The sequence below is a fragment of the Pieris rapae genome, chromosome 19 (assembly GCF_905147795.1).
Source record: "Pieris rapae chromosome 19, ilPieRapa1.1, whole genome shotgun sequence".
Taxonomy (NCBI): domain Eukaryota; kingdom Metazoa; phylum Arthropoda; class Insecta; order Lepidoptera; family Pieridae; genus Pieris; species Pieris rapae.
The window spans coordinates 8,736,522-8,763,315 of record NC_059527.1 but is presented as its reverse complement, the minus strand read 5'-3'; the positions used below and the strand labels follow the sequence as shown (position 1 = coordinate 8,763,315).

At 32.1% G+C, this 26,794-nt stretch overlaps 1 protein-coding gene across 2 annotated transcripts in view; it reads right to left on the bottom strand.

Moving 5' to 3' along the window:
- The window catches only part of LOC110991907 (echinoderm microtubule-associated protein-like 2), a 45,577-nt gene that overhangs the window by 16,153 nt on the left and 2,630 nt on the right, over positions 1 to 26,794 (bottom strand). The window contains exons 2-7 of one of the 2 annotated variants that reach the window (XM_022257494.2): positions 23,171 to 23,267; positions 4,010 to 4,201; positions 3,245 to 3,356; positions 2,551 to 2,691; positions 1,312 to 1,425; positions 668 to 739 (exon numbers count right to left, since the gene is read on the bottom strand). In XM_022257494.2, coding sequence (XP_022113186.1) covers positions 668 to 739; positions 1,312 to 1,425; positions 2,551 to 2,691; positions 3,245 to 3,356; positions 4,010 to 4,201; positions 23,171 to 23,237 — 698 coding nt within the window. In that variant the 5' untranslated portion in view covers positions 23,238 to 23,267. Of the gene's footprint in view, positions 1 to 667; positions 740 to 1,311; positions 1,426 to 2,550; positions 2,692 to 3,244; positions 3,357 to 4,009; positions 4,202 to 7,829; positions 7,924 to 23,170; positions 23,268 to 26,794 lie in introns of those variants that run through there. The other variant, XM_022257493.2, reaches the window with a different exon arrangement.

Sequence of the window (26,794 nt, the reverse complement as noted above, 5' to 3'; positions counted from 1 at the left end):
ATTTATATAAAAGAATAGACAATAGACGACATTTAGAATCGTTTTGTCATCAACATATTTGCCATAACAGTCGGATTGTAACATAACAGAATAGTAATAATACTGTTACCCTTGTACCCATTTTGTATATCTGCGTTTTGGCTTAGTTTTTAAGTGCTTAAAAAGTATTTCAGTGCCTAACTGCACTTAGTAGTCACTGATTAGGGCTATGATCTCCCTGTTTAGCCGGTTCCTCAGTTCTGCACTAGAACTAGATAGTTGTAACAAGTTTGGAAAGGCTGAGTATAATGTATTTTTTTATTTTCCAAGTATTTTTTTAAGGTACCATGTACGTTGTTTGTTATGTATGCTGTAATAAATATTATTTTTGTGTAAGGAACTTTAAACTATGGAATAAAAGCGCGGTTCCCCAACCAAAATTCACATGAAATGTTCTTTATCACATACTTGACGAAACTTTAGACAGATAATATTTGTTTGAAGCCATACATTAACAGACCGTAAACTTGTTAGGGTAAAGGTGGGGCCACTTATGTTTGTATGATGAATTAAACATACGCATTATGAATCTTTTACCTATAGATATACATAGAAATGTTAGAAGAAATATCCAACTCGAAAAATTTGGTCAGCATTGATCCCACCACCGTTATCAAAAACAACTTACCCATGCTTCAATATAGATCCATTTTGCGACGGCTTAGAGTAAAGATTTAATAACGACTTTGTAGTTGTAAACCTATAGACAAAAGTAACGTATAAACAAAATGCAAACTAAAATAATGAGCGTACAAGAAAAGATTTACTGCCAACAGATGGCGCTCTTAACAGGCTTTATCCGATTCAAATGTAGTTAATTATTATAGTAAACTATAAAAACGCAGACCGAAACGATGCAGAATTTGCTCTTAAGTTTCTTGAATAAGTCATTATACGCTCCTTATACACGAAATCAGTCATTGTACTGCCTTGAAGCACTGATGGCTCCAATTGGTGGATTTCAAATCACCATAAACAAGAATATAAAAAAAATTTTTGAATGAATTTAATAAATTACGGATTTTTTACATGAACAGGGGACAACAGGCTGATCGCTCATCTGATGTTAAGTGATATGAACACTTAGTTCCAGGGTTTTCGAGTGCTTTGCCGGCCTTTTAAGAATTGGCACTTCTATTTTCTTGAAGGACTAAGTCGATACCATCACTTTCATATAAAATAAGTGAAATTAAATTCACATCGTCGAAACAAATCATTTGAATCGGATTGAACTAGCTCTAAAACAACTAAACTATAAGAGAAGCAACTTACCTTGCGTTCGGCAAAAGGCCCTGCGTGTTGAAGTCCCCGGTGGAGTTCCACCTCTTGGTGAGGCTGACTCCGGGTGAGGGACTTTGATTGCTTGATGTGGAACTATTGCGCGATCTACGAAAGGGTTGCGTTACTACAGTTCGACAATATCAATAACATACCAACATATATTACAAACGCAGAATATTTCGTGTCAATTCAAGACCCCAGTTCTCGCTTGACTTGACTGTCTCTAGACCAGTTTTCATGGGGTCAATTTTTGGTTCCTTAAGGTTAACTAAGTTAGAAAATTTACAGTAATTATTTGGATTTTCAATAAGGTTTTTAGTAATTTACATACTGTGTTTTATTAACAAATAGCTAGTCATTTGTTTCTAAAGGCATTATTAAGATATATAAAGCCATTAATTAAAGATTCGTAAGTGAACGATTCAATATTTTAATATTAAAACTTATGTATATACCATAGTGCGGGAAATTTAGAAAGATACAAAAAAGGTTAGGAAACACTGCTCTAGACCAATCGTATTCATTTTCAATGGCGTAGATACAAATCACTTCAAATAAATTCAGAAGAAGTAAAGATCCTTCGTTTGACGCGAATTATAATAGGCATGTTATTGTTATTGTGATTGCAAGCTTGGGACAACTACGTCTAATATAATACTGGGTCTAATGGGTAAAATAAATATATTTTTAGTATTAAAAAAAATACCTATATGTGCATAACAATTATGAAAATAAATTACAACGAAATATAATAGAAAGCAAGCCACCTAAAACTAAGTATGTATGTTGATTATTATGGTATATTCCATACAACCATCTAAAATAAACTATTCTATATATATCTACATAATTATATTCTAGATGCTACTATTTTATAATAACGTAATTGGGTAACAAGCACTACAATAAACAATTACTGCCTTATAACGCATTTTTATATACCGCGATTTCTGTCCCACATATAACGCGGGGATTGCACACGACTACCGACACATTTATAAGGATTTGTACGCACATATGCATATATATTATTAGAAAGTTGTAACTAAATCGTGATTAAGATTCTCTTATCACCCATACCTACTCATAAAGACAACATGATTGATATTCACGTAAATTTTATATGATAATAAATCTTTATCTACGTTTGGTTTTTAAGGCGATCATTGTTTGTAATTTGTTTCCATTTATAAGGCATACGCATGTTTGCCACGTGGTTGTTTTAATTACCTGTAGGGCTGGGAGACTTGCGGCACGTGATGCGGGGCGGGCGTGGCACGGGGTGACGGGGAAGGCGCGGGGGAGAGGGAAGACGAAGAAGCCGGTGAGTCCGACTGCAAGGATCCGGTGGACTGGTGCTGTGGGCCGCGTCTGAAAGAAGATGAAAACCCTTTATTATCATATAGAAGAAAACTAAAGCACGAATAGAGAAATGAAACTTAGCGATTAAAATAAAAGTAATAACACGTTTGATGTGAACAACAGGGCGGAAACGGGTGAGGGCCCATGGACACTCAATGCCAGAAGGCTCGCGAGTGCGATGCCGACCTTTTAAGTATTGGTACGTCTCTTGAAGGACTCTATGTCGAGTTGCTGAAAACAATGGCGACTCTTGCGCCAACTTAACCAGTGCAATTACATCTCTTTGTATTAAACCGTAAACACAATTTGATAGAAAGAGACAAAAGAGTATTTTTTTAGAACAAGGGGCACGAGCTCAATTGTAAAACGACTTACGTACTCTTGTTAAAACAGTGCAATTAGTTTTTATGAATAAGAGAAAATATCATTAGCTTAGGTAATAGATATGTATATTAGATCGCACAGAAGGCTTTACTTGGCTGCTATGTAAGTCCAAAATTTAAGTTTTAGAAATCCCCTTACTAACGGGAAATAAGTACATCATGTAGACAACTATTCTCACCTTTGAGGTAATGATGAAGCACTGGAGCCATAACTGGAGCTGCGTTTTGCTGGTTCCCGATAAGCAGATTGTCTTATGCGAAGCTCCCGAGTAGGTGTCCCCCCCGTTGATCCTGGAATATACGATAATTATTCATAAAATGTAATTTAATGACAGTTGTTTTCATGTAAAAAAGGGTGTGCGTACGTAAGTAAATATGTCAGAAGTGACACTTCTTTGTAAATTAATCATTACTAAGGTACAAGCCCCAATAGATGATCATGTACCAGGATATGATTACTACATGTATTTGTATATCTATATTCACACTGTATACGTGCTAATAATATAAATACTGCAATTGAATAAATAATTGCCATCTAAGGTTCTAATATGTAACTACTAAACGACCAATAGCGTGTATTTTTTCTCGATCGACAAAAACGCTGCACATCTTCGTGACGTTTCATCCGTAAAAAATTACCCTCATGAGCCTCAAATTAAGTCTACTATACAAAACATAGGATCATTTATCTGTTAAATCTTCTGTTCTTTAAACTCATAACATAAATAGTAAGTACATATTATATAATTAGTAATGTCTTTTAAACCTACCTACCATATCTACCATATCTAACTTGCTAGAAAAAAATGTAAACATGTATATTTTTCGCGTCTTGTTTGATTTGAGCTTAACGCATTAAATAAACCAGAAGCTACATGACAGTAGCAGAAGCTTTAAGCTCGTCTATTTATCAGTTCTCTGGTAATTGCTCTGTAATTTACCTGAGTAAGCACCATTTCTCTGTGTTGAAGTAGTAGTGGCAGGCGTTCGGCCTTCTAGAACGTTTAGTCTTCTAAGTGCATCGGCTAAGGTTGAACGAAGGCACAGGAGCTCCTCAGCTTGCCGAGAACATCGGACTTCTAGCTCCGCTACCCTGGCTGCCAACCCTGCCCCCTCGCTTTCTAGCATTTCATCTGAAAAAAAATACCAGAAATAAGTCTAAAATTGTCAACTGTCATAAGGTGTAGGTTTCTGCTTTACTGGATGTTCTTTAGTTCTTTTGTTTATTCGTAAAAGAACACGGAACGAGAGGTATAACTACCAATTACGCTATAAAGTTGTTAGGAAATAGTTTAAACACTTGCTGGTTGAACTGAAAACTTAGTAAAAAAATAAAAATCATATGTCCAAAAGTAAGGTATCGCAATCGTTATTAATAGTTATAAAAATATACCGTAAGATGATCATGATTTGTATTTTATATTTTATTAAATAAACCTACTTTCAAACATAGCTAACATTGTATGTGACAGCTGTATTCTTAAATAGGTAATAACAAATCCGGAGGAAGGTGAAATTATACTGTAATTTTCCATCAACATACACATTTAGCTAAATCATCAATCAATACGATAGATTTCTAGCATTACTTTCATATAACAAAATTGCGAGACTATATTGTATGTACCAACCCGTTTATGAGGCATATACGAGTACAAATTATTAATAAATTCTTAGTATTAAGTACTAGTTGCTTTTTTAATTTTGCTGTTTTTTAATTTTATTCTTTTGTTTTTCTTTTAAATGTAACTTTGTCTTTTAATGCTTGTTTTCTGTTTTTTATATATAATTTGTTAATCTGTGTAATCTGTTTTGGCTTTGTGTATTGTTTTAGTATTTTGTATAATAATATGTATTAAGTAAGCTGTTAGATTACTTATGATTAAATAAATAAATAAATTGTCTAAAGATGATGAATGTTTTTAATCATAATATAATTTGAATTTTGGTCGCTCTGTTTGACGCACAACAGACGAAATGCTCATCTATGGGCCAGTTTTTTGATCCGTAGTTAACTCAACTATTGGTTAAATATCGTCACTAATAGTTAAAATTCAGTAAAATGCGTTTTTTGTTACGGAACGTACGGAAACTGAGTCTACGGTATATGTACATATGTGTATTGTGGTTCGTGCTTTTGTTCGAAAATAGCATTTTATTAATGACTAGTAATTTCAAAACGACAATGACGACGCAATACATTCTTCTAAACACCTGTTTACATTGTCTTGTATTCTATATTCATTCCATATCTTATGTTCGGAGTTTCCAAGTTTTTATTTGCCCCGATATTTTAAAATTTAGTATTTATTAAAGTGTAAATTTTTTAAATTTTATATGTTTTTATACTTCTTAGTGTACTTACGTATGTAGTGATAAGATTTCTCGTATTAAAAAAATATAAACGTATTGTGTATATTTTTGCCCTTAATATACGTATATTTAATATACCATGTTTAATATACCGTCAATTTTCAGTAACGATTTAAAACTTTAAACAATCACTAGCAATCTTAACATCTTCTCAAACAGTCCAAAATGTCAACGTATTTCTTAACTAAATACGTATATCCCTTTTAATTATGTATAATAAAGTTCGGTCTTTATTTCTAAAAACAACAAAATGCAATAGATAAATATCTGTATAATATTGTTTTTACATAAATCAAATTGTTGAACTCAAAGCTGTCAAAGAAATTACATAATACTAAATCGTAAATACTTCTTAATTTTACAAGACCGTTGCATCTGAATAGGCAATACCCGTTAGAAGTCCGTTTGATAGATTCCGGCGATTGGAATCATTATCCAACTACCGGTACTTTTAGAAACGTTCACACACTCAATTTATAGCCAATACATTAATGGTCCGTGAACGACAATTACGCCGGCCCCAAAGAAATTCTTTGTTAATATAGCTTCCGACTTGTCTTAATATTATTATGGTAGATATTCCTAATGAGGAATATCTCCACGCGCTAATCCTTCTACAATTTATCATGCTGCATCTGCATCTGCTCATAGATAGAAGACTGATTGCACGATGCGCTCTTGAAGCTTCCGACTGCATCTTTACGTTCCCTTAGTTCTATGTTCGGTCTAGAAGCCTTTACATTAATTATCTCATACGTAAACCAGTCTATTAAATTGAATAAATCGTAACGATGATGAAATTGTAAATCAAAAGACCTCGTCGCTTTTCGTTTGTATTTGATTGGTCTAACCGCTAACGAAACGTAGGATAGTCTAGCGCATGTCATGTATGATTTTTACACCAAATCATTATGCTATCGAAAATATAATTCAATAAACCCTTGACACGGAGACTGTTTACGACGTAATCAAAACCTACACAAATGTGCGTGCGTACAAAGTAAACATATAACAAGTGAAACTTCTTTGTAAATTAATTATTACTAAGGTAAAAGCCTCAATAGATGATGTACTCATGTACCAGTATATGATCACTTCATTTAATTGTAAAAATATATTCACACTGTTTACATGCTTATGATAATGCGCCTAAAGAAGTTTCACTTTAAAAAACTCAACAAAATGAACAGTTGAAGTATTTTGCGAGCTGTTGACTAGAGAATTTGCAACATTTGTAACTAAGAAATAAACATTTTTTGTCATCATGAGATTGACAATCACATATTGTCACGACTGCAATATGCCATGACTTTCTAGAGCAATATAGTAAATATCAATTTTAATTTAGCTTTAAATAGACATTGTTTCTCTTGGATTATAACGGTGAAACTAAGAGATACACATCAATCACAACACAAAAGTTAGTAAATAAATGTATTACAATAATACACTACTGTTTATATTCCACCTATCTTTTTCCAATTTCAATTTCAATGTAGTTACAATTAAAATAACAATTAATTATTTTCTTAAATATATGTACTTTTTTTCCTCATAAAAAAGTCCACTCATATACAGACTGTGTCATTGTCAAAAATTCTTGTACGATATAAGAATATTACAGAGCCCGTGAGTAACAGACTATGTTTATTTCCAAAATATATGATACTGACGCCCCCGCTAGTATTATACAAACCAAATGATTTTCACGAACGTAGTATTCATTATACGAACGAGGAACAGAAAATTGTTAACAGTTACGTATATCTTATTTTGCATAAGTCCTTAAATACCAGCCTTGTATCAAATGAGACATTTGCGTTTGGCCGTACGTGAAGGTCAAGAGATTTATGTTAGTTGAGTAAATTTGCAAAGTAATTACTGCAATGGTAGTGCGAAGTCGGAATGCTTGTGAATAGCTTTATATATACAGTAGTGGTAGAAATATTTCATGAATTTTTGTTTGCTTTTTCTACGTAGGTTTTTTTGTTGTTCACCTGGGATGACGCGGTCTAAAAACTCAACATAATAGCTTACGTTGTACCAAAATTTAATGAGAGTTCAACGTGCACTTACTTAAATCTTTCTGTATATTGTGGTATATATTATAATATTTGTATTTATTTTTAACGAAGCTCTAACTATAGTACTTACCAAAGTAGTTTAGAAAAAAAATAGAATTGAGAGATGTTGAAAACTTATTTGTATTTATTGAATAAGTTATGTACATAAAGAAGAATAAGAAATAATTAAATTTCTAGAGTCTGAATACATTAAATATGGTCAATTTTGTATTTTTTGTGAATGTCTGAACATTATGACTATTAAATTATTTGACTGAATATTCTAGTTTGAGTGACGTTACAGTTTTAAACCTAAATGACTTACGCCAGGCTGCATATACATCATTCATAGTGTCTCCAGGGGAATCGCTGGCCCGAGAACTTCTGGATTCTTGGCTATCCATTCTTGAGTTGGTATTTTCACTAGGTATTATTTATACTTCTGGATATAAACTGAGTATAAAGTGCCATACCATGGCGACGTAGGTTTTATTTTACATATATTAGTTTTACCTAATAAATAGATAAAAAAAGAGTTTAATTATGCATTGTATATTCTCAATGTAAAACACCGAATAATATTGTGTACTGGCATTCTTGTAACGCTGTTAGAGCAACTGTTATCAACGATACTAATAAATCTCCATCGAAAATCGGGCTCTCTGAAAGCCCGAACTGAACGATGCACAAAAATTTGCGATGAACAATAAATGATTCATGATATGTTTTTTTTTCATTTATGACAGCAATTACATCGTATCTTACATAAAAAAGCAGAAGAAAATATGTAGATATAGCATTTTTAAGTTAGGTACTGTAACAAATTGTCTACTTTCTGATGTAATCCGGCAGTGACTGTTAATAGAAATAAACAATTAAGAAAATTACGAACAACGTTTAAAAACCGTTTTGCCGAACACGAATTAAAGTCGAAACGAATCAGACAAAAACAAGTCAATTTTTGTTTGTTTTTATTACTGTATTGTAGGAAACGATTAAAAATATATCATAGTATGAGTGAGAAAATTATAATATTTATATATAATCATAAATTTTATGAATACGAAATTGCATAAGTAAACGAACGGCACACCGTAGACAAAACATTCAAAATCCACGAAACAATATATATTTCAACTTCAGTATACATGTATTAGTAAACAAAGAGAAACATGACTACTATATATAGTCTTATATTTTATATAAGAGAATACTTATAAAAAATGGCAGCTGAACGGTAAATAGATTATTAAGACATTAAATATTGATTTTAATAAAAAATATAGATTTTATTATAATAATGTCAGTTCTTTATATATAGTGATTAGTGTTTAGATCACAATACACCAACACTTGTGCTAAATTACAATGTAAAGAGGAAGTTGTGATGGGCCCAATATAGAAGAAAGCAAATAGAGAATTCTGGAATCCCTGGGACTCTTCCAATAAATTCGATTGGAATTAGGGAGTCCATACAATATAATAAACTATATCTGTAATGGCATGGAAGCTTCAAATAAACTTAAGATCGATAGCAGAGTATACATTTGTAACATCTCATGTAAGAAGTTACTTTGTAGAAAATTTGTATGTACAAAGTGACAGAGTAGTTAGCTTGTAAATTTATGTTAAATGCCGTATAACGGTTGCACTGCAGTAAAACATTTGAACACGTGTATTGGGAAATACTGTTAGTTCGTGGGTCAAACTGTGCCTTACAAACGGGAAATACAAATACTTTAAACATATGTATTGTTTAGGTTTTTGTGGAGAGACATTTGATAAACTGTCTGGAAAAGCCGAAAAACATTGGAAACACCTGTCAATGTATGGATTGACATAGACTGCATATGGTGGTATCTAGCTTGTATTTGTTACTATTAGAAAATAGGTGCATTTCGTCAAATACCGATTTAATTTTAGTTTTTAACTGTTTGCTTGTGTTTAATTTTTTACTTGCTAGTTTGAAATTTTATAGATGTGTGTAAAATTTGTGATATTTTCTTGTATCTTTCAAGCAAGTTGTTTCAAAACATTTAATACACGTAAAAAATACCATAATAAAGTTCTTTACAACTTTAGTATGGTCTACTTATAAAATTAATACATGTTTTAATTATAAAAAAAATACTTATGAAACGTTTTAATAATTAATTTATCCGTCATAGTCACTTGATGTTTTTCGCAATCGCCTTGAACTTACGCGCAATATAATTCGCAAGTGGTTTGCAAAGATGTTAAATTCAGGTCTTTGAGTCAATAAAATCGGTACCGTCAGCAAAGAAATGATTTTAATAGCAAGCTGAGTAAAAAATTGTTTTGTCATCGAATAAAGATGATTTAATTACATTGTAACAAAAGTTGAATTTATGTGTTGTAATATTTATGTCGATATCCATTTGTTACATCCGTCAGCAATATGAAACTAAGATAAAAATAATAAATACATAATTGGAATAATGGAAAAAAAATTCAGCTAATTTGCTTATGGTACCGTGTGTAATAATTTCATAATTGAACTTACGACATTTAAAGGTATTTATTTAGGTGAACGTAATTAGCTTGTTTAAAATTAAAAATGAATACGTTTTCCCTTTTAATGTTTATGTAACTTGAGTACTTTCATTCTGTGTTATCGGAAAACCTTTTTATAACCAATGTTAATAGATTCTCAGACCCTAAGAAAATGCTATTTGAACAGAATTTTTGCACCGATGAAGAGGTAGTCACCGCATTTGGACCCTCTTTTGAGGCTAAAGACAAGTCGTACTATAGTATCGTACAATCGTTGTATCGCGATGGCAATTATATTGAATAACAAAAACAAATTCTACGTTTATAAAAAAAGTTCTATGTTACGAAATTTACGCATTTTTCAGCCCCCCTCATAGATGTAATAATAATAATAAGTCTTTATTCATTTAAGTTGGTACATTTTTCTTTTCATAGTGTAAGATTTGGGAACCCTTTTAAGTAAATATACCTGTGTTAGGGTTCCCAGCTCATGGGATGTGCATAAATCAAATGAGATGAAAGAAGCCAATGAAGTATAATGCCATCATAATAATGCTTACGCACACACAAAACTATTTTGGGGGATATATTTATACTATATCGGGTATTTATTTCTATAACCAGGTACTAAATCCCTAATACTTAGTCTTAAGTATACACCTGAATCCATTTATTATTAAAAAAATAAAATATTCAAGACCGTTTTTAATTCGATTATCTTAATGATTCTTCGAAATTATGCTAACACCTAAATTAACACAATAAGTAGTCATTATGCTTCGTTTTTAAGAGAAAACAAATTATTATTCCGAAACGAGAAAGCTTACTCATCTTTACAAACGAGGTAAAAGCGCGTTTTTAATTAATTTAATATAATTAATAATTGTTTTTTATAGTTCATGAATTAGTAGTTTGTAAAAAGAGAAAATATGTTTATATGAAAACGGATTAACTTAAACATTAATGCTTGGGCTTCAAATTTTTTTTAACCATAGAATACTTTATCCGTGCAAAGCCGAGAGATGATTTCCTAGATTTTTCATAATTTCCTTCAAATTCCATAGCAAATGTTAATAATAGGCTAAAACTTATTTCAGATAACTTTACACATTTATATTTCTGTCATCTCATTCTTTTGGCGAAGGCCTCCTACAAATTTCTGGTTGCGCTGCGCCACTATCTACCATATTTTGCCTGCTGGTACTTAAATCTGGTCTCGGCACCTCCTAAATTAGACAATGTAATGCAAGTGAGTTTGTAAGTCTAGTTAGTCCGGTATCTCTAAATCAAAACGGATATAACGTTTACATTGGATTTTCGACAACCATAACAGCTGATTACTGCAAAGATAAATCACGAATAACGTATCTCATTCGAACATCAACTGTTAGAGAGAGATGCTAAATCAAAATTCTCACGACTGCGAAAGTTCGTGCGAAGATTCTTAGAGAAAAGATGAACAAAGACTGTATGATGGAACGTTTAATTTTTTAATGATTTCAACACTTATTATGTTAGAATTTAATTAAATAAACAGTCAACCAAAAAACGTAAGCAAATGTGTAAAGTATAGGTACCTACTTATATGCACAGAACTCTTTTACGGCTTATATAATAACACCGCAAGCAAATTAAGGCAATATTTCAGGAAATATTTTTTTCACAATTTTAAACTTACTATCTACTTTGGCGATTAAAGAAATGTTCTCACGCTTAGAGAAAGAAATTAATTAAAGAAAAGTTATACCAGTTGGATTCATAGTAGTGGAAATGTCTTTTTGTGTTTCTTTATTAAGAAACCTATTATATATACCTATATATACCTATTCAATCTTCTATGATTTAGGGGCAAAACTGGGCGTGATCAAGATATGAAGCATTGTCGTGTCTTCCTGTTTGGCCACATTTTATCACCAGTTCCACAAGGGTATAAACAGTGTGTAGAAAAACACACATTTAACATTCTAATACTAAAGTTTAAGATAATTTGTCCTCTCTTGACCGTGACTATTACGTCATTACGGCCGAACCCAAGGCAGTCGATCAGTATTCCTGATGCATAGTCATCGCCGACAGCGAATCAATGCGTGACGATCGTACATGGCACTCATATCCAAAATATAAGTGAAACTCAGTGAAATTGTATTTCGAAACAATGTTAACAATTATCAATATTTGAGATTTCACTGGTCAGTAAAAATTTAGAGGTTTAGCGAGTGAAATGTATTTTTGTCAAAGGCCAAATAAGTAGATGTATTCTTTCACAGAGAAACATCATATTATATAGAATAATATTTTACTACTATTGAATCAGAAAAAGGCAAAAATAATTTATTCATATAGGTAATGTATATTTATGAACGTACAAAATAAATGTACGTTAAATGCTTCTACTTTTACATTTACTGCCATTTCTCAAATCAAGGACGGAGAACGGAAGAGAAGAACTCGCAATAAACTCTCCGCCACCCTTTTTGATAACCAAGTTTTTTGTTAAAAAAAAACACTAAAATACCGGTCATAAATGAGTTAACCCCGCGCAACATTATAGGCAAATACCAGGACCATCATGGCTGGGGCCATCCAAAGCATGCACCTTACATGAGCCGGCCTAATCGGAGAGCATTAGGTCGACCTGAGGTACCTAGGATTGATAGTGTAGAGGCGGACAGGACGGTCAGCAATTGGCAGAAGGTAGTATAAGACAGCGAGCGTTGGAAGATTCTCATTTCGGCGGCCATGAAAATTTTTGGGTCGCAGAACCAGTGGATTAAATAAGTATGAATATACATGGTTTTGAATTGGCTTAGGTGTAATCTTGCGTAATCATAAGTTAAGCAAAGATGAGTTGCTATTAAGTTAGGTATTCCCCTTACTCGCACACTGTTCAACGCATATCGTTTTATTACAATTATATAAATTCCGTATTTTTAATACCGATGCTCATTTCAGTACAATTTTTTTTTTGTAGATTTTTTTTTATTTGTTCCTAAAAATATCTACACACAAAGCTAGTATGGATCAGCTTTATAATAAACATTAGTATATTATACCATTATCATAGACTATGCTAGACTGTAAGTTATGGTTTTTCGTAAAGAAATCATAATATTTATAGTCATATACTCGTCCTCGGACAATACAATGATGTCATGCGCTGCTTCTATTTGATTTATAATGAACATACACGACCGTGAAGTACCTTTAGCAATATTTAATCAACCAATTTCAAATACAACGTTAATAATTAAGAATAATCGGCCGCTGTTTTACGAGTAATTTTTTTTTGCGAAAGTAAAATCACTAGGATTTTTAAATTATTGTAAAGTTTATGTTTACCAAAATTGTCATATATTGTAGATCTTTTCTACTTGCTTGTACTATATACTGATATAGCATTATTTAAATTGATATTAATTAACAATATGGCCGTAAAGATTCAGTTGTTGTTTAAGGAATCTAGTGATTAATGTTACCTAAGCGAAAGACGGATAACAATAGGTGATTTTATCCAAAAGAAGTGCAACATTATTAAAAGTGACGACGAATTAAGCATATGATTATTGTATAAATATATAACATATAGATAAACTTATGATGTAGTACTGAGATGACTAAGTCTATGTGCACACCACAAAAAGCATGTTCTACATTCTCCTGTCCTACCCAATTACTTAGTTCTCGTGGAAACACTTGCTTACGTGGTCTTAGGCAATAAAGGTGTGGTGTATTAGGAAGGGTTATTATATTACCCTAGTAGCAAGGCCAGCAAAAGGTTACGCGATACAACTTCAAACAATTTATGTGTTAGTATTATACTGAACTATTGTCTTAAGTACATGCAACATATATTTAGTAATACAATACGCGGTTGCACTAAGATAATAAATCATTGGCAATGGAGCAATGATGATGATTGACTCATGGTCGAGTATAGTTAAAGGATAATAAAGTATACGATTAAAAAATGTGCGTGCAGCAAAGGCGACTACAAATGAAATATATAAACGTAATTTATAAATATTACGTACTAGACACGTTCGTGTGGAATGTCGGGTGTGGCAATACTATTGTGAGGCAATCTAGACCGATCCGGACATATTATGTGTTATGATAGTTCTTAACATATAAAAAAATGTGGACATTATTTATGATTATAATTATTACGGCTGTAATAAAAGATTGCAGGAATAGATTAGGTGATATATAGATGAAGTCATCCAGTATACACTTCACAGATTACGAGGAATTTAAATTTAGGGGCTTGATTTGTCGATAAGGTAAAAGCTGATTTGAGCAGCGATACAATTAGCTAAATACAGTGAACTCCAATGGGGTAGAGGTAGACACATTTCTGTGTCTGTAATATTGTTCATATTTCAATGGTGATGTTGGATCTATGACACGCTGGCGACTTCCTGACGACGCTTACCGTCAACAGGAACCTTGGTGCACAAACAACAATCTGATGATCTTAAGGTAATTTGAACGCATAACCGCTAAGATTACTCTGCTCATTTTAAGGCGAGTCGTATATCTGATCATAATCATCTCTGACACACATTAAAACGAGTTAGACCATCTGAGTGATATTGTTGAATATCTTTGTTGAGTAACATTATATCAAATAAAAACAGTGGCGAAGAGTTTATTGCCAGTTCCTAACTTTACTTTACTAACTTCCAAATTAGAAGCAATTATTTCGTGTATATTTTTTTGACTTATAAGTGTACATTGTGAATAAATGATTTTGATTTTTAATAGTTTAAATTTTATGACATGCAAAGAATTGGAAACTATTTATTTCCATGCACGATATTTATTATATCTTTGTCACTATTTACTGACCATATTGTATTATAAACATACCCATTCAACTGTGCTATTCCACTACTTACACATTACCACGTATAAATTTCACTGCTTTAAACGCGACGTAAAAACCCGGAAAGAATTAATCGCTTTCAATTAAACACTCAATCGATTTCCCGTACCCTACGCCAATTATAGCATTGAAATGCAATACTGCATCTCATTACATAGTTACTATGGGCCTACAAAGCAGTTGCTCTGACAACGTCACATAACCTCAAAACAAACACGAAATAAACACATTTTATTCACGACCGGCGAGGACTTATTAAATTAGATAAAAAGCCTGGCTCCAGTAAGCCGGTAGACAGTGCATTGTGTTAACTGAATTATCAACTGGGACAGCTGATCAAACACCGACATTGTTCCACGAATAAATTTCGAAAGAAACCTTATTTATAGAAGGCTTCGAGCGGAATTTGTGCGTGGAAATACTTCCGGGTAAGATGGTGCACGCATGCGTGTTGTGCTAGAGGTCTCCCAATATGAACATAGCGAATAATGTATCTTGTGAGATGGGAATAAGATACAAGTTGCTAGGGAAATGTGCGCGTGCGTGAAGCAAATATTTGAAATAGTTCCAGAATTTCAGGACGGCAGTCGGCAGACCACCTACATGCAGGGTTATGTACGCAGTGTCAATGACACCAAGAAATAGATTATATTTAAGCAGTGCCTTGTTTTGTATGGGTGAAATCGGAATATATATGTATATACGGTGTAAGTTACATACTAAGCTTATATAAAGTAACAAGTCAATCCTGTTCATAAAACTCTTGAAACAGGAAATCTAACGTCTTATGTCATGGTTTTCCGTATATATATATATATATATATATACTTATGTATATTAGTAAATAGAAAACAGACAGTATAAGGCAAAGGGTGGCTTATGTAAATATATGTTGTATATATATATGTAAGTATACAACATCGTAGAAGCCTTATCGTTGTACTCCTTTCAACTAAATTGGCAAATATCCTTCAGATTATCTAGGACGGAAATTACAAAAACGGACAACAAAAGATTACCAAATAAAAAACCTTGAAACAAGCCTTTGACAACAAAGAGTACCTTTTACCTTAAGACTGAGAAGTTATATACATTGAAAAAGTGTTACTAGAGAAACACAGCCGGATCAAGAATAAAATGATCACGATTAGCCTAGAATTGTTAAGTTAAGAATTTATTGAATGAATTGCAACTTCTATAAAACGACTTTGTAAACATAGATATAAAAATTTGTTATAACAATGATGAATACAGTTTCCACATTTATCTTTCATAATAAATAATAATAATAAAATAATTTACTCATAAATTATATTTAAATGTATATTTTACATACATTTAAATTATAATTTTTAAGAGCATCGTGCCTTTATAGCGTGGGCGAGTATTTAGATCATAACTTTGACACCAAATATCAATAACTTATCTAATAATATATATATATATATATAATATAACATTTGTATGCGTATTTATATATTGGCTAATTGTGCGGATTTTTATAATTAATCTATCTATCTATCTCAATAAATAAACGATATCATTTCAGTTACAATGTTTTTCTTATTCATTTAAAAACTTAAGATAGCTAAAGGTTTTCATAAAACCGTATAAATTTTTTTATACATATTAAATAAGTAATAAATAAATTATGAGTACATTGTTTGGTTAATAAGAATGTGGACAGAATACGTAGTTATTTTGAAGTCTGAAAATATTATTGATTGATGAGGAGTTCAGAGTGAGCCAGTGTGTCGCCAGTACAGCCCACGCATTTACGTCAGTATATTAGAATGGAGTTCTTACTTGGAGTCCCTATAATGGAATCTCAAATGGAAAAATTTGTTTGGCGTTGGGTTCCATCAGCTATGTATCAGGCTATAGTTTGTTAAAATGCGTCAACATTTTAAGGCATGCAATATTACTAATATTTGAATAAGCTTAAACATAAATTTATTTACAATTACGCAAGACGATATAATCATTGAAGATGAATGAACAATTTTAAACATACATTCAAAACTTGTTTGACAATGTTTTGTAACGATTGACATCAGTCGAAGACATGTTGTAAGAGCTGCTTACAAGTTTCGATATGTTGGTCCAAATCATCCAGTCTAGTTTTCAAAGTCAAAATTATTATTCTTGTAGGGAACAATGTACACTTATGAACATAAAAAAAGAAATATATATTAAATGCTTCTAATTTTACATTCACTGCCAGTTCTCAAATCAAGAGCGTGGAACGGAAGAGATGAAGGGGCAATAAACTCTCCACCACTCCTTTTAATCGCCAAGTTTTTATTTTTCACAACTTTTGTAAGGCGTTGCAACCTCTACACCATGTTCCACACGACATCTTAAGTCGACTGCTTAGTATTAACTTACTAAGAATAAAATAAATTAAAAACAAAGATTTGTCTCAGATTGTCAGAGATCGTCTATCAGCAAGACGCATGGTCAAACAGGAGCACGCGCTTACATTCTTGTGTTGACGACACGCAAATACATAATCGAAATAATTAACATCACCGCACACACGACTACAAGTAGCACCCGTTCACGAGTATAATGCATGGCCAGCCCCCTCGTCATATTTTAAGGAGAGATACAACCCGACGCATGGACGCCTATTGTCTTCCAGCACCGCGCCAAGCGTGACCGCCGTTTATCGGCTTATTTTATTCAATGTATTAATTGTATGATTCATGGCGACTGTTATTAAGTACAGACAGATTTTTTTTAAACTTTTTTTTTATTGTTGTTGTACCGATACAGCAAGTATTTGGTGCCTTATTTTAGTCTAGAAGCTTGAAGCCCGGTCTATAGGCAATCTTTTACATTCTGGCAGGACAAGGAGGTTTGCATGGATTGGATAATTGATTAAGTTGCTTTGCTCAAACTTGTTGAACTAGAGCTTAACCAAGTTGAGTTTAGTATCGAATTTACAGGATTAACGGCCGTAGTAACAGTCTAATACAGCTATGCGCTAACTGTAAGTAGTTACTTGTAATTGAATGTATCGGATAACGGTTCGCACGGCCTCTAGACCAGTCTAGGCAATTACTTAATCACGCCAACCCTTGGCTCACGTTTCGTTGTGACGAAATCTAGATTATTATATAAACTCTTGTTTATAGACTGAATTGGTAAATTAATGTTTAAAAAAAATTTCAATGGACTTTCGCCGCATTATAACACTAATGTGCGAAACTGTATTGCCTAATTTCATTACATATATGGGTTTTTTACATTTCCAGAGATAATGAGTTAATTTATTACTAAACTCTGAGGTTGGGTTCGCTGAGCAGCAATGTACTTTCTATGTTAGCATTTAACATTACATCGAGAGGAAACGGGCTTGCCTTGGACGCAAAAAGTTGACGGCGTGCGTCTGGCATAGGAGGCTGAGCACCTTCTTCTCTATTAGATAGACAAATGATCATAAAGCAGATACAGAAATCTGAGGCCTAGACCTAAAAAGGTTGTAGCGCCACTAATTTATTTATCTAATGCGGTAAAGAGTGCACGCACCAAATACCTTTGAATCTTCTTTAGCAATACTATTAATATTTTCTAAATTTAATTAAATAAAACAATGAATATCGACTTGTTAAATCCGTCGAATACCTTTAACATTTACAATAATATTAATATCAAATCAAAATGAATTCATATTGGCAACTATGTACACTAAAGAACGTCGATATTAAAAAAAATAAGGTCATTTCAGAATCAATGGATCGAAGAATCTTGTCATCCTTCTTCTAAAGGCTTGCATTAATTAAAATGAATGTTCGTTGTTTGTCCTTGTAATTAGCCGCGGCACCGCGATGTTGTTCAATCGATATCTGTTTATAGAATCTTGCTAAACGACATTTTGCTAAACCGAGATGAGATGAGATTTACATAATTTAATTCTCGTGGTTTTCCCGATAGGGAAATGTTAGGTTATCCCTAATTCATCTTGGTTTTTATGTAAGCGTAAAGTACTCCTTTTTAGATCACTAATTAATAAAGATTGTTTGTATTTACTAAGTTTCTTATAATTTATATATATATATTTATCTAAAATATATATTGTTTCCCCCTGCAGTATATATCAAAACTAAATAATAATTATTCTGTATATATTATATATATATATATATATATATATATATATATATAATAGAGGGTCTCGCAGCCCATGGACACATTTTTAGTGGGTGCGTTGTCGGCCTTTTAGAGAGTACAGTAGCATTAAATCAACTTATCAAATCTTGATGAAACAAAGCAGAGCACGCACATTGCAGATCCAAATTAAAATAAGATTCTTAATTGAGCTTCTATCTTTTACGGCCTTATAAATATCACTGTTGAATGGCAAGTAAAAATATCACTGTTTGTTACACTTTTGATACAATTATGTACAGGAAAAAAGGCACTTTCAATGGTAATATAATTTTCGTTCTGTCTTTGATGCGCGATTTATAACTAGTACCTACGCCAATGTAAAGACCCTACTATTAAAGTAAGGTATATATATATATATACTTATATCTTCACTATAGATTATTGGCCTACGATAAATTCTTGTTGCGCCGCAATGACTCAACATTCGCTTCACTTTCAGAACTTACAACCATTCATAATTTACTATTGCCACAAATAAATAGATTGATCAGCTGATATAACGGACTTGGTTGTAGCTTTTTATAGACTTTTATCAATTGTCAACGGAATTCCCAGATGACGAATTTGATTACATTCGATATTGTTGATAACTTGTCACTTTTAGAATATTTATTTAAAATTATTCAGACTTTGTCCAATATACATATACATATATATACTTTGTTAGAAAAAGCTAATACATATAAGTTAAACGTCTAGGCGGTTAATTGAACATCTAATAAACTGCCATTGAAACAGTAAATATACCTACCGGAAGTAGAATTTTGATATCATTTTTTTTAGAAAATGTATTGATTTATTCACAGTAAATAAGATCATTAATGGTAAATAATTTAAATGCGCATTTCATACAAATAACACCTATAAATGGCGCGTAATTAGCAAAATGTACTCATAAATAATTTATATACCTTTGACAAGTATCATAGATCTGCGCGGCGCCATTTTAGCATATCGTGGGACGTGACACAATGTTCTAGAATTTCTTTTTGTTTGATTGTAGTCATTAATTCTTTTTTTAATTTATGTACTATCTTTAAAACAGTATCTGGTAATGGTAGGGAGCAGTGATGATAGAAGTCCGGGTCGATAGACTACATTGACCTGAAAGACAATTATAGGTCTTCATACCCCTAATGCATTGAGACAAGCTAAGCATAAGTGTAGTGTGGAATCAGCAAGTCGACGTATGGGTTAGGGCTGTTCAAGACAGTCCCGACCTTTAGTAAGGACTACGAAGAAGAAGTGATTATATAGCATTATTTCTTTTTTCTGACAATCCTGATTTTGTATTATGTACTGTTTTTAGTGACTTCTATTTTCGTATAAAACAATTTACTTTTAATAACATTCGAATATTTCCACACAATTGGTATTATAGATTTCTTCTACAAAAATGAATTGATGAATCGACATTAACGTGATGATAATATGACAGTGAAAGAATGTAGCAATGCCATGCAATAAGTGATAATTGTTAAGCACAATCGGCTGTATCGTTATGCAATAATTCACCCACTGAGCGAGGTATGTAGGTTACATTGTAAGCCTGTTTGTGACATGCAAGATGGATTAGTATAGGACCCGTTTAATAAAATATATCAAGAGTATTATAACAACATTTATATGAAGTTTCATATTTGATCGAGACGATTGGCTGGAGATACGAGCTAAGTAGGATGTCTGGTTGAAGTGCCTCAATGATTTTCTATGGAAAACAGATAGGGACAAAGCTAGAAACGTCTCCTTAAACAAAATTGTATCTAAGTTTGCTAGAGAATTGCACCCTTAATAAACTACTTTGTGTCAAACTTAATGCATGGAATAAGTGATACCTGTATCTTACATTCCAAAATAAACATATTTTATTTATTAAAAAAAAAACAGTGGCACAACAGCCTTTTCGGTCTGTATCTGTCTCGTGATCAATTTAATAATCCAGTAGGTGATCAGCCTCCTGTGCCAGACGTCCGCCACGTCCACGCCGTCGTCTTTTTCCTCACGTTTTTCCCTTTACCGTTAGTGCACAGCCGGGGATCAAACCGACCTCAGGGATAAGAATCGCATGCTAAAGCCACTAGACCTATACTGCGTTATAATTGCTAATTAATTAAAAACTAACCCTCCCCCTCCTCTCCCTCCCTCTTAACTGTTTTTTCTACTATTTCTATTATAAATATTATATATTTTGATTATAAATTACCGGTATGTTATATCTATGTTTTTAAAAGACAGAAAAGTTTAGTAAATTAGGTAATGTAATTTATGACTAAACTACACTAATTTAAAATATAAATACTAAATCAAAGGTAACAGTTATCTCGTAAACTCTCTAGTGATATAAATCAAGTTTTATCATGACCATAAATAATATTTATCAAGTTCCCCATCTAAAGCAGTGTACCGTGACGGCGTTGCGGGTTCGTTTCCCGTGCACAAAACACCGGATATCACCGACCACTGACCGGAAGTGAGGTGTGGTTACAATCTCTATGGTGAACAAATTAATGATTGAATCATTCTGTTTTTAAACTGTTACAGTGACGTGAAATAATAACGGATGTAGGATTGGTTGAATTCACAGTTAAATAATAATATAAATTTTAAAAGTTCAAACATTTCATTAATAAAAAAGAAATAAGAAATTGTGAGAAACATACTATACTATATTCATCAATTCATATTTATATGTACATATTATATAGTACGTCTGCACGGAAATAATGACACAGTATTCTTACAAGTCAGAAATAGGACTCGGCGGCCTATCACTTCGGTTCACGTTTCGCAAGACCATAATGAGTTCCCACGTGAAATACCATCATTACTTAGATGCCTAACACCTAGAGGCCTAAACTAAGTTGAAAAATACTTTAGGACTAGTTTTTTAATGTCAAAGTCAAAATCAAACATCATTTATTCATATAGGTAACACAATGTACTCTTTGAACGTCAAAAAAAATATATACATTAATGCTGCTAATTTTACATTTACTGCCAATTCTCAAATCAAGGCGTAGACCGGAAGAGAAGAACTGGCAATAAACTCTCCGCCACTCTTTTTAATCGCCATGTTTTTTTTGGATTGAATTCATAACAGTGTCAAAAAAAGTTTAATCCGTTGTATTCGAGAAAAAAGTAACTTTTATCTTCGTATATTGTATAAGTTTTGTTAAGATAAGTAATACTAATCCAACAAGCGTTTAATATCTTCCAGTCGGGTGTAGATTTGTATCATCATACGGAGAAAAGCAATCTTCCTGTTTCAATTAATTGATGACTAGAAATGAAATAAAAATAAAAAAAACAAAAATTGCAAAGGAAAGTTAACACATAAGCTGTATTTATAGTTTTCTTAACCTATATAATAATAGAAACAATAATAAAAAATTGATTAATCGAAAATTAAGACAAGTTTTAGGGACTCATAAATCTTTGCTGAGTTTCTTGCCCGTTCTTCTCAGAAAAAGGCCTCCTGGTAGTTTTGCTCTTTCGCGAATTTTGTAAACATTTTTGACATTCATAAGACGCATCTAAAGTGAATATTTTTTAAAATTTTTGGCTGGCTGTATTGAGTTTTGAGATACATACTTATTCGTTAAGCCAGGTGGTGCCTAGCTCCGGCGTCAATAGTATCTGCTAGGCGCCCACTTAAATTTTTACGCCTAAACAGAAAATTAATCAAGAAGAAATTTAAAAAAAAAACTTAGTATCAATTACTCGAACCTCGAACCGCATTGAAAACATTGATATTATGTTAAATACGTCTAGATTTGCAATCTCCTCGGAAATGTAGGCCAAAGTGAGTATTCGGAATGCAGCCTTTGTTTTGTAATTACTGTAATTGCGTTGTAAACGTAGGTACATTATGAAATTTCTTCGTGTCACTGTATACGTATATAGTTACTGTATAAAGTTTTATCTACAAATGTAAATTATTATTTAAACATATTGATTGATGCCATTACGAAAGTAAAATATATTTCTCGCCATCTGCTCCTAAAAATATTTTGCTCTTTGATATTTCATAAAAAAACTTTTATTTTTAGTAATTTGACACTATTGTGCAAAATAATATTTGAGATACATACTGGCATGATCATCATCTAATAGGTTGTGGTAGCGATGCTGCTTCTCAGACGCTTCGAGCCTCATCATCACGCCGGGGTCAACACCGCATCGCGAATCCTGAAATTTAGATTCAAATAAATAAAATATCTACAACAAATAGTACAGCTACAGCAATAAGATATCTTTGTCATATTTCGTAAAATATAAATAAAAAGATAGGTACGTTTTTTTCCTTAAACGCAATTAATTAATAACTCAATACCGTAAACTAATAATTTACACAAATATTACACATAAAATTAATTAATTTTTTAAATCGACTAATGTCTTTCGCAGTTTGATATGTATTTTTTTTAAACGTGACTTTATAATGTGGCAAAGCTTACAATATGCCTACCACAGCGGAAATAAACAATGCAACTGATTTCGCATGTTTACTGGGTCACATCACAATACTGTATTGTTTGCACATAAAAAAATTACACATTGTCAAATGTATTTTCAAAACGCTTATAAATGCAATTTAAATAAGTAGTTGCTCTTACCCACCATTCAAATATAGAAATGCTGAATTTAAAGTAAACATAACTTTAATATTATTCCGTAGCTAAAATCTTTTAGTGTTTTGTAGTACGAAAGGGAAATCTCACACGTTCAAATTATGTTTTTGAAGTTGAAAATCTAAGAATAAAACAAATGAAGGTAAACCTTCCTACAACCCAAATAAATTAACTTTAGTTAATTTATTTGGGTTTGACCCCAGCGGTAGAATATTTGGCATAATATGAATGTATAAAGTTAGTAACAATTAATCAATCTATTTAAGTACGCCTTTTACATATTATAATAGCTGCGTGTATCATTTTTTTTCTGGATTTAAATAGTTATCGTTAACGTTAAAATTAATATAAAGGATCAATAAAATGATCGCTAAATATACATTTCACTCTTTTAAAGTATATATGTAACAAATCGGAATGGCGTAAATATACATAAAGGGAAATTCGTGTGTTCATTAACTTTTTCTAAAAGGTGAGCCAGACATATATCATATATCTGGCAAATACGGATATGCAATATGGTTTAAGAAATTATTTTTATGTTAAGTTCACAAATATGTGTTTATGTTAAATAAAAACACAAAAATAAATAATACAACAATTGTGGAGAGGAGTAATTTTTGTTAAAAAAACGTTTCTGTGAAGTAATCAATTCAAGTTCGTTCACGAGAATAAACACGATGATATAATGTGCATAAATATTTTATTTGAAAAATATGTAAATTTGAATTATCAATAGACGTAGCTAAATACAGAATACCAAGGTTGCACGATAACGACGTGGAAAAGATAACATCTAATAATATTCGTATTACACAATTTCAATACGATATCAAACATAATTGTAAATGGGTAAGTTATTATAAATTAAAAAAAAAACGGTTGTGTGTAAAGTCGGTTTACTGACGATAGTTGAACGTGACATCTTCATAAGAAAATACTGATGATGAAAGGTTGCATTTTTCAAAAGAATTAATTAAATTTTATGGATATTTTTTATGGATTTATATAGATGGAATAAATAGAATTCACAATTGAATTGATCAAGTTACATTCATTTGTACTCATAAATACAATTATGTCAATTTTTTAAAGAACGAACGCTGCCGAAGGCAGCCCATTGTGCCTCTTTGTCGCTCGTACAGCGCTCTCGCTTGCACTTCAAGCCTTAAATTGAACAGAGGTTATGCCGCATGCGTCATAAGCGAGGTAATGCCGCATGCGTCACAAGCGAGGTAACGCCGCATGCGTCATGTTTTTTCGTGCGTGCTCCATCGAATTTTAAGACGTTGTCATGTCAAAAGTCCCTCTGGCAGGCCAAGTTAGACTAGCAGCAATTCTTCCTCTCCTCCCTCCTGATTTGTGACGGTAACTTGATCATTGAGCAACTACTGTGACACGGCTCACGTTTGCATTTGCACTTATTTTGCATGGATCATGATAGTTACGTTTAGAAATTAGAATGTTTGAATATATTTTGATAAATGTTGTATTTTTTACTAAACTGTCATACATTTGCTAGTTTATTTTATTAATTTATTACAAGTCAACACTCATAATTAGGATTATTTCCCGATTTTGATATTTTAAAATGAATGCATTATGTTCATAATTTTATTTCATTTTAACGATAACTCTTTGTAAATCTTTATGTATTGTGTATTGATAAAAAGATAAAAACATGTACATCCCCAATGCTAACGCATTAAACGCCGACGTAGAACAGGGGATATCAACACAAGACGCCAATAAAATGACACCAATAATAATTAATAATTATTATTTACACAAATACTAAACAATATAAAATTTCTTTAACTGACACGCGCATCTAAACTTCAATGAATTGATATTTAAAAAGCTTATCTGTAATGAGAATCTTTCACACAGCATTGTGTAGTTCGAACAAATGGCGAAAGTGGTTTAGTCGCGGGAATTGAACCGACATACTTCGTAGTAAAGGTAAAAGTGTTACGCGTATCACCTTTTCTATATTACTTTAGGGCTAATTACTAGTTTTATTTTATGCTGGTTAGCAGATCTCCCAAGCTTTACGTTCACATAATCTCCTCCTCAATTCGGCTGACCCCCTAGGAGAAGGCTATAACCACCCTCCATTAAATATGAAAACGAAGGCAAGACCATAATAAAAATAAAAAAGGCACTTCACGTCACATCAAGAAAAATTATGTACCTTTAACGTAAGACCCCTATCATCCCGGCATTTGTATAGTGCATTGAGAAAAATCAGCCAAAAATAAGAGAAAAAATATATGCATGCTTTTTCCATAAAAGGGATGATACAATACAAGTCCACTAAACTAACTTAATTTTTTACAACATATGAACACAACTAATGCTCATATTAAGAAGTGCTTACTAACCATTTTTGTATAGATTTATTAATAAAGACATAATTATAATGCCTCGTACTGCGTACTGGTTTTTATTAGTTTGTAGATATGCACTAAAATTTCCGAGCGAATTTGCCGACTAGTTGATTTTGTATTAATCCCAATTGTGTATGCGATACATGACGTATTTATCACTTGCTATTTTTATCAGTTGACTGATAAGGGCAAATTGTTTACGCAAAACTGGGTTAATGTTTTAGTTTAATCTCACTTCTTTGTATTTATGTTTAAAATAACTTTATGTTAGCGATCTTCATCATCTTGTCCAGTATCCCCTATAGTGGACAAGATGGCGTTAGTGTAATATTCGAGGATTTACCTTACATAGCTTTTAAATAGTAGTTCAATACTCCTTTTGTATTATTATTGTTGTTAATATCATAGTTATTGAATAGGGTTAGTCTTCGATAAATTTAATATTATAAAAAGTTTTTATAACTTGAACTTTAAGCGTTTTCAGAATCATCGTATGTGATAATTTTATTGTTTTTGAAAATATGTATATGTAAAATATCGAGTGTATCTGGAGGTTTCTTTTTGCTCCTGCCACCCCAGATTCTAAGCTATGTACCTAGTATTAAAAATATACAGTAAAATGAGTTTAATTCTGGTTGCTATTGATGCCTGAATATAGCCGCAATAACAATTAATAGCTATTATAAAAAAATAA